The sequence below is a fragment of the Sinocyclocheilus anshuiensis genome, unplaced genomic scaffold (genome assembly GCF_001515605.1).
Source record: "Sinocyclocheilus anshuiensis isolate Anshui unplaced genomic scaffold, SAMN03320099.WGS_v1.1 scaffold419, whole genome shotgun sequence".
Lineage (NCBI taxonomy): Eukaryota > Metazoa > Chordata > Actinopteri > Cypriniformes > Cyprinidae > Sinocyclocheilus > Sinocyclocheilus anshuiensis.
The window spans coordinates 64,417-74,223 of NW_015548228.1; the positions used below are offsets into that span (position 1 = coordinate 64,417).

Here is a 9,807-nt window from a genome sequence, read left to right on the forward strand (position 1 = left end):
TTTTTTTTTTTTTTACTCTGTCCTCCTTTGTCCATAATGAATTATATTTCCTCTGGGAAAATCTGCTATAATTAATATCGTTTTAAAAACACATTTTCTAATTTACAGAAACTAGGAGTGTCCATGGATTACAATTAGTAAATAACCTAATAATTCTAATTAAAATTAAATTTCAGTATTCCTGAAGTTAAGATCTTCAAATTAAACGGTTATTAAGGGAGTGAATTAAGTTGTATTACCTTATTTTTAAGCTTATTTTGTCGTCTTTTAAAAACATTTCAGTCCTCCTGAGGGCACCATTGGAAATTTGCTGAGGCCCCTACTGGGCACCGTATATATAACCACTGCATAAGACCATGTCTGTTAGATCTAAGGTTATATGTATTGAAATGCTACAGCTGATTTCATGGGGTATTTAGAAGCAACTCTTTCAGTAGTCGTAGTCTTTCTTCTGATCCCAATTTTCCCATTGCCTCCCTAACTTACTAAAATTGAAGAAAGCACTCCAGTTGCTAAAACATGCCAAAGAGGATGCTAACATAGCCTTTCTCTCTCCTTTTCTGTGGCTGTTGATGTGTCTTTCTCGGGTGGCCTGGTGTTCCTTCTGGTCTTTGTCCAATTCCTCACTGCTGTTGTGCTCTGCGTCCTGCTCCTCTCGCTGCTTGGCCTGTGGTCGTGCTTCAGCTTTCACTGCCTGTATATGATAGCTCTGTAACAGAGGAGTCCCAAAACTCACAGATCACTTCCATGCAGAATATCAGCTTTTCCCCAACAAATAAGGCACTGCCAAACCAGTGCAGCTTGCCTCACCATCCAAACTCTGCCTCTGTTAGGCAGGTGAGTTAGTGCATGCTGCTCCTTGTGTGCTGAAGGTGTGAATGCACTGGATTGCCGGATGCTCATTTACATGTGGGGTGTTACGTTTCTTCTCAGAATGTAAACATGTACGGTGTCGGTAATGTAGCAGCACAAGGCCGGAATGCTCAGCAGCCTCCAGCACAACCTCTGAACTCCGCTCAGTCCAGTCTACGCAACCAAGTGCCTCCTCCGCTACTTCCCTCTCAGGTAATGCCACTTGGGTTTTTAAATCCCTGCTGACTGTAAGATGAAGATGTGTGGTGTACAGGGTTCCCAAGGCCTTGGGAATATCAGGGAATTTCCAAAGTGTAACTCAAGGCCTTTTTTTTCTCCTGAGAAAAATTGTGATGTGTATTTTAAAATGCAGTTTACAAAACTCCAGTGGCCTTAGGCTAGTCTTACAAGTGAGGCTAGTCATCTTATTTTTTTCTTTGTTACAGAAAAAGTAGACTTGCCAAATTTGAATCCAAAAATGCAGATTACCCATTGACTAACTGCTTGTTGGTCAGACTAGTTCTTAACTAGGTCTTAACATAGTGGCTATTCTTATGCAACTCGTCCCAGGTAGAGACCTGCGCGGGACGGATTTTTCAGTCCCGCTCCCGCCCGTTCCCGCAAGATTCTGTCCCGCTCCCGCAAAAATATATCTTATCTGGTCTCGCTCCCGCCCGCGACATTCAAGAAATCAACAGCTGAGTCTGTGATTGGCTACATTATAAATGGACACTAGGCTACGTCTAGCTTGCGCGTTAATCATTTTAATGTTAATATTAGTTGTTCTTTTTGCTTTAGTGCAACAGATAAATAACAATTTATATGTTTTAGACACTTTGTTTAGATCATTTCTATTTTGCGAATCATTTTATTCTCACGCATCCCGCACACACACAAGTCTCTTCCCACCCGCACTCGCCCATCAAGAGTTGTCCCGCGCCGCACCCTGTTGCGTTGGGTCTCTACCTTAAACGAGCAGTAAACTAGAGGATGCAGTGTCTCATTCCCTTCTCAGGGAACCATGGTTACATACATAACCTGAGACGTTCCCTTCCGAGGGAACTTCGAACTGCGTCCTCTAGAGGTTGCTTTGAGGACGCGGTACTCCCGCGGGAGTGCAGGTCTCTAGTCCCAGGTTTGCGGTGTATTATGAGTTTCTCTGAAATTCTAAAAACACCGGACCATGAGCTGCTCACATGTAAAAACACAGTGCCATATTTTATATCTGTCATGATATAACAACCATATCACTATTTTTGTTTGATTCAGATTAATTTTGCAGTCCTACTTAAAAGTATTGAGGGTCTCACTGTTGCGGCTCCACTATCCACTAAGAAATACATATTATATTAAATAAATATTATATTGAATTAATTAAAGGGGTCATATGATGCGATTTAAATTTTTCCTTTCTCTTTGGAGTGTTACAAGCTCTTGGTGTACACCAAATACACAAAATAATGTTCTTTTTAGCAGCATCATATGACCTCTTTAATATATTACTTAATTTTTTATTATTACATTAATATAATACTAATATTTGAATACACACTATCTATATAATATGTATAATAAATAAATATTCAAATAAATATTCTCAGTTTAGTATATTTTTTTTATTAATTGATCAATGTTATGTATTTTTTTATAACAAGGTTCATAACAAATGTGTACCTTTTTTTTCCCCCAGGTCCCGCCACCCCTGTTGAAGTACTCTCCCAATAATGGAGGTCTGAACCCTCTGTTTGGCCCACAGCAGGTGGCTATGTTAAACCAGCTGTCCCAACTCAACCAACTGTCTCAGCTTTCTCAGATTAATCAGTTACAGGTGTTGATCTTGTTGCTAGTACCAGCCTAAAAGTGATAAGTTACCCCGTTCCCTGTCATACTTAAAACTTACCCTTTTTTTCCCCCCGTCCCAGCGTCTCCTTTTGCAGCAAAAAGCGCAAAGCCAGAGGGCCATGCCTGTTAACAGCCGCCAGCAACAGGAACAGGTTTGTGATCTCTTAGACCCATTTATGTGTTCCGTTTTCTTCTGTCTTGGCTCGTTTGACGTGACATTTTCCATTTGTGATGACGTGTAGAGTCGTGGTCTGGGTCCGTCCCAGCAGATGATCCAGCCTCCCCGCCATCTCGATCCCTCACTGATGAAGCAGCAGACTTCCCCTCAGCCACCCTCGCTGCACCAGCCCAGCCTCAAGTCCTATATGGAGAACTTCATGTCCCCCAATGCCTGCGACCTGCAGAAAGAACAAAGTTCCCTGAGCTCGTTCAGTAATTTCCCTTTAGGTGGGTGTCCTCCCCATCTTAATGTAGGCCAGACTGACTCTTTGTTGCACCAAGCTGCCAAGCCCAACACGATGTTTGCCTCTGACATGTCAGGCTATCAGCCAGCTGGCATTAGTCAAAGTCATAGCCTCCTAGCCCCACCTCTGAGCAATGGCCACATGGTGCCAGGCTCTCCCATCAACCCTCGGGTAGGAAAGAACTTCTGTCCTGACAGCAGCTCTCTGCCAGCAAGAGGTGAATACAGTCTTATCTATTTTGTTGTCCCCAGCAAAATTTCCTCTTGCATTTTGTATTTGAGGGAAAAGAAAACCATGCTATGTTGCAAAACCTTTGGAGTTCAGACCCTTATTATTTGATTGGAAATCTAATGTTTGGCTGGCATACGTATGGTGCTTCTACTCATAATTTCTGCCGCTTGACAACAGTAAGGTTGTTTTACTTTGTTTGTGCTTGTCTCCCCTTCCATATATATTCCCATGTTTTATTGTGCACTCAGTAATTTTTTGTTGGTTGCGTTGTTGCGACTGCCATAGTGGCATGGACATTGTGTTGACTTGTGACGCTGTCTCCAAAATAAATTATTTAGAAGTACTCTTTATCAAGTCTTTAATGAGAAAAAATACTGAGTGGACTGATTTAATTTTTTGTTTGTTTTTTGTATTCCTCTAGGTTTGAACTCAAACTTGAATGTAAGCAACCTCGACATTGGCAGTGTTGGTTTTAAGGAGCCACAGTCCCGTCTGAAGAAGTGGACTGCCATGGACATTTCCGTTAACTCGCCACTTGATCAAAACCCCAGCAAATCTGGTAGGCTTCCTCTTTTTTTTATTCCTTTTTTGGTAGTCAGTTTTAGGGCTACACTGTTAATATTTAAAGATTTTTACAACAGCTGTGATTAATTGACACATTGATTAATTGTTAATTATATTTATTTATCTATTGCTGATATTTATTTAGAGTGTGAAGTTGACTGTTTAGGTAGCATTGGTTATCTGATGTATAAAACAGCAGTCAAGTGAGTTTTGGATGTGTAGATAAAGAATGCTTTGCAGTTGACCTACACAAAAAAATTAAAATTCTATTTAATAATGAATACAATATCAAAGGAAATAATCACCAATATTTTTGTCATAATTGTGTCATCTCAACAAAAAATGTTTTTCATATGCAGTTTTGAAAGTGTGCAAAAAAGTCTGATGGATATGATTTTACTATAGGTGCTATAACATCTGGCCTGAGGCTTGAAGACTCACCCTTTGGTCCATATGACTTCATCAATGCCAGTAACGCTCCCATCAGTCCTCCTGGCTCTGTGGGAGATGGCTGGCCCAGCCGTGCCAAATCACCTCATGGTTCCACCAATGTCAACTGGCCACCAGGTTCGGTCCCATTCGCTTCATAAATGCTTTACTTGTTCCAATCAATTGCATTGAAACAAAATATTACAGAGTAGCTCAGATGGTCGAGCTTGTCGCTGTGCCATTGTAGCATAAATGACACTGTGTCTTGTTTGTTTGGCAGAGTTCCGTCCTGGTGAGCCTTGGAAAGGATATCCAAACATTGATCCTGAAACTGACCCATTTGTCACTCCTGGCAGTGTGATTAATAATCTCTCCATTAATACAGTCCGGGATGTTGATCACCTCAGGGACAGGAACAATGGTAAGCAATCTGTTGTACCAGCTATATAAGTATACACTGCTGTTCAAAAGTGTTTTTTTTTTCTTCAGCAAGGATGCATCAAATTGACAAAATGAAAAGGCTTTTAAATTTAAAAAATTAATAAATTCTGTTCTTTTGAACTTTGTATTCATCAAAGAGTCCTGTAAAAAATTGTTGCTGTGTCCACAAAAAAAAAAAAAGCAACTGTTTTCAATATTGATAAGATTTTTTTATTATTATTGTTGTGGACAAAATCAGCATATTAGAATGATTTATGAAGGATTGGGTGACATTCAGCTTTGCCATCACAGGATTAAATTACATTTTAAAATCTATTAAAATAGACAAGTTACATTACATTACATTAATACATTTTCACAATATTTCTATTATTATTATATTTAAATGCAGACTTCTTTCAAGAAGAGATTTCTTTCAGAGGCATCACAACAAAAATCTTCTGACCCCAGATGTTAAAATTGTAGTGTGATTTGCAGATTTGTATGTATTAGTGTTTCTGTCAATTAATTTTTTTCTGTTCTTCCAGGGCCATCCTCATCACTTACCACCACGCTGCCTTCAAATAGTGCCTGGACATCCATTCGTGCCTCCAATCACAATAGTTCCCTCAGCAGTACAGCACAAAGCACTTCAGGTTGGTGGGCAGTTATTTCGGCATAGCCACGCAGGCTTGTGACCCTCATACACCTTTAACTTGATCTTTTTTCTTCCCTGCAGCCAGAAACAGTGACTCCAAATGGTCTCCTGGTACAGTCACCAACACCTCTTTGGCTCATGAGTTGTGGAAGGTTCCTCTCCCCTCAAAAGGTATCTCTGCTCCGTCACGCCCCCCGCCTGGCCTGACTGGCCAGAAACAGCCCTCATCTTGGGACAACAGCTCTCTGAGACTGGCAGGCTGGGGTAGCTCTGAATCCAGATTCAACTCTGGTTAGTCAGTTATATTCCCTTTCACCTACATAAACTCTATTAATAGTGTAAATAGATGTTGCGTTTAAAGAAACGAGAGAGACTTGAAATGATCATTGTCCGCAGGTTCCAGCTGGGGTGACAGCAGCTCAGGGAGAACTAATTGGCTTGTTCTCAAAAACCTCACACCTCAGGTAAGATGCTTAATGATTTGGAATGTACTGACTCGTTTTAGCAGGTTAAGCATTCACACTGCCTGATTTTTGCAGCATTTTTAGCAGAAAACACATTGAAAATGCACTGTAAAACTATTTATCGGCACACTGTTTTGCAATTTAGGGTTTTATGAATTACCCTTAATTGCTAATAGATAGGGTCGGGTATCGTTTGGGTTTTTTCGATACCGGTGCCAAATCGATACTTTAAAAATGGTTCCGGTGCCTGAACCGATACTTAAAGAACAGAGAAAGAATAGAGAATGCTAGTGTTAGAGGCTCTTTTTTCTTTATAAATAAAACAAGTAGTTAGAATAGAAATAGAATAGAGAGTGCAAATGTTAGAGGATCAAGTTTTTTAATTAAAAAAAACAAGCAGATAAAATTAGAAGTAGCATTAGAATAGAGAGTGCTAGAGTTAGAGGGTCAAATGAAGATGAAAGAGATGTGTTTTCAGCCGTTTCTTGAAAATATTAAGGACTGCTGCTTGGATTGAGCTGGGCAGGTCATTCCACCAGGAGGGAACAGTTAATGTTGAAGTCCATGAAAGTTTTAACATTGGTAGAATGCAAAATGTTTCAATACAAGCATTTCAGTCAAATGTAATTTATGCAATATTTCAAACCTTTAACCCACTTGGGAATATCAACCCATGGCAACAGTTTAAAAGTAGCCCATTTGGCCAATCAATGTCTACTTATGTCACGATTAGTACCAGTTGTGCTGGTTAGACCCTGCTCTGGAGTAGGAGCTAATTTGGTTCTCGAAAAAGGCAGTCCGGTACTAAAATCGCACCCAGTTCCGGCAGTGCGAAAACACCAAAAAGTGGGTAGTTCCACAATTAGTTCTGGTACTATGAAAAGGTTCCCGCGGTGCGAAAGGCCCTATTGGTACCGGGTTTCGGTACCCAACCCTACTAATAGATAAATAATTTATACTTTTTTTTTTTTCAATATAAGTTTGAATGGAAAACAAAACTTGTTTTAAAGGGATAGTTCACCCCAAAAATGAAAATTCTGTCATTAATTACTCACCCTCATGTCGTTCCAAACCTGTAAGGTCTTCGTTCATCTTCAGAACATAAATTAAGATATTTTTGATGAAAGCCGAGAGCTCTTTGACCCTCCATAGACAGCAACACAACTGAAACATTCACGGTCCAGAAAGGTAATAAGGACATCGTTAAAATAGGCTATGTGACATCAGAGATTTAACCCTAATTTTATGAAGCTGTGAGAGTTTGTAATTCTCAGTGGCCAACTCGCAATAACTATTTTGTAATTTATGGGTGTTATTAAAGGAAAGGCTCCATTTAGAAACCTACATATTGTTTTATATATAAAGCTACAGCAGAATCATTTCTTGGGTAACAAGTCATGCCTGTGTTTTACAGATTGATGGCTCCACCTTGCGAACTCTGTGCATGCAGCACGGTCCACTGATCACATTCCATCTGAACCTTCCCCATGGCAACGCTGTCGTCTGCTACAGCTCTAAGGAGGAGGCGGCAAAAGCCCAGAAGTCACTGCACATGTAAGTCCACCTTTTTTTGTTATCCTTTGTTTTTCCCCCCAATGTGGGTAAAGAACAGAAATGTTATTACCAAAGCTAATAATTACTAAGCCATTTAAGAGGAAATTAGTGTTTGAAAATTAGCTATAAATAACTTGATCACTTCTGGAATAACTAGATTGATTTTAATTACAGTAAATAGAATTTTCGGTAAATGTACAGTTTTAGACTGCAAGTTCATTTTAAGGTCTAAAAAAGCCCCGTTTGAGAACCAGTGCATTAGGGTGATATGCATAATACAGTTTAATCATGTACTCCGATTCTTAGAAATCAAATATTCTGGATGCACTGATCAAATGTTTAGATTAGGAGTTTTGTTTGAAATAACTCAACGTTCTATTAATATAATAGTAGCCTTAGTGATTACTTTAAGGGTCTTGACCGGATCATTTCACAAACACAACACTTTTTTTTCCCCATTACAAAAATCTGTTAATGCTTATGTCAGGGGTTTTCAAACTTTTTGGAGCCAGGGACCCCTTACAGGGGAGAGGATTTTCCAAGGACCCCCTCATAATTATAACAGTGTTTAAGGCTAAAGTTTAATGTGGGTAGGAGGAATGAACATAATATGATTGTTTTATTGGTGCAAATGGTCCCCATTGTATATGTACTTTTTAATACTACAGCATAATATAATTAAATTTTCCGGAAAGTTGCACCAGGTCAAGGGGGAAAAAAACAAAACATAAGTTGCATCGGTGTGTAAGTCGCATTTTACTATTACTTTCAGAAATAATTTAAATACTGAATAGGTCTAAGTAAAACGAATGTTAGGGGAAAAAAACATTTATAAACACTAACATGAATTTTACTTCAAATCGTTACTCCAAATCGTTTAAATTTAGTGGCGTTCATAACAGAACAAAAATAAATGAATATATGTATAAAAAAATTATTATAGTGCCGTTCATTACAAACAACATTTATTTTAAATGCTATATCCATAACAAACTAAACTTACTTACTAAAACTGAAACATAATCACGTAGTTGGCTCTATTAGGCTACTTATTGTGTAAAGATGGCTTTGTACTTCTCTCGTGTCTGAATATCTACTAACAGCATCCTTCACATATGCAAAAAATGTGACATTAATGCATTAAATAAGTCACATTGGAATATAAATCATAGCATGCATAGCAGAACATAAAAAAACGCAAGTTGCAGTCCGGAAAAAACGGTAAAGGAGGATAGAGAAAAATTGTGCCAAAAAAAAAAAAAAAGTCTTTGGAAAACCCACGGAGTGGCGATGCTCACGCTGTCCGGCAAAACCTATATATTGTACAACAGACAAGTTAAATTGAGCCACCAAATACCTTTTGTATGTTTAGTTGTCTCATTTAGTTTGCTGATGATGAGGCTGCGATGTCAAGTTGCAATGCTAGAACTGATTTGTTGTGAGCGCGCGGGAGGCGCCAGCGTGAACACTTTGGATTCCTTATATCAGCGGGAAAATCTGATATCCGTCAGATAAGAGCAAGACATCATTCAAAACGGTCTATTTTTATTTGTCTACCTTCAAAATGACAGTGAAACATTGTGGTTTTGTAAAATAAAGAAAACAAACAAAATGCGCTTTCCGTCTTAGTATCTGTGAACTTCTTACTAAAATGAAGAAAAACTCCGCGATACTTTCTACTTGTCAAACAGACATGAGAAATATATTTAGCTATATAAACCTTGAAGTGCCCGCTTTTAAGTGTTTACGCTTTGCTTATTTGACATTAATGCATTAAATAAGTCACGTTGGAATATAAATCATAGCACGTTTCAGAAGATTAAAAAACGCAAGTTGCAGTCTGGAAAAAACGGTATAGCAAATTATTTTGTGGACCCCCCGGCTTTGCGTCATGAACCCCAGTTTGAAAACCCCTGTGTTAAGTGAATGGTTTATCAGCCTGCTTTCTCTTTCGATCGAAACCCTGAAATAATGTGCAAAGCCATTTCCGGAAACCCCATTCTGAAGTTCACAAAAACTTGTATGTGAGTGAGGCACCATACTGATAAAGGTTCTGCTCTTCCTCCTCAGGTGTGTTTTAGGGAACACTACTATTCTTGCAGAGTTTGCTAGTGAAGAGGAAATTAATCGTTTCTTTGCACAAGGTCAGTCAATGACTGCCTCTCCCAGCTGGCAGACGTTGGGCTCTTCTCAGAACCGGATCGGATCCATCGAGGGTTCCCACCCCTTCCCAAACCGCACTGATCCAAATCACTGGAACGGCAGCGGAGACCTGCACGGCTCGTCTCTCTGGGGCGTTCCCAATTACTCCACGAGCCTGTGGGGCAGC

General features: G+C 39.3%; 1 protein-coding gene across 1 annotated transcript in view; it reads left to right on the forward strand.

The window, feature by feature from the left end:
• Positions 1-9,807, forward strand: part of LOC107654452 (trinucleotide repeat-containing gene 6A protein-like) — a 39,671-nt gene that overhangs the window by 26,590 nt on the left and 3,274 nt on the right. Inside the window, exons 11-23 of the mRNA XM_016441521.1 lie at positions 685-837; positions 934-1,065; positions 2,543-2,680; positions 2,775-2,846; positions 2,937-3,375; positions 3,811-3,948; positions 4,359-4,520; positions 4,663-4,803; positions 5,351-5,458; positions 5,542-5,751; positions 5,857-5,924; positions 7,339-7,478; positions 9,549-9,797. Of these exons, the coding sequence (XP_016297007.1) occupies positions 685-837; positions 934-1,065; positions 2,543-2,680; positions 2,775-2,846; positions 2,937-3,375; positions 3,811-3,948; positions 4,359-4,520; positions 4,663-4,803; positions 5,351-5,458; positions 5,542-5,751; positions 5,857-5,924; positions 7,339-7,478; positions 9,549-9,797 (2,150 nt within the window). The remainder of the gene's footprint in view (positions 1-684; positions 838-933; positions 1,066-2,542; positions 2,681-2,774; positions 2,847-2,936; positions 3,376-3,810; positions 3,949-4,358; positions 4,521-4,662; positions 4,804-5,350; positions 5,459-5,541; positions 5,752-5,856; positions 5,925-7,338; positions 7,479-9,548; positions 9,798-9,807) is intronic.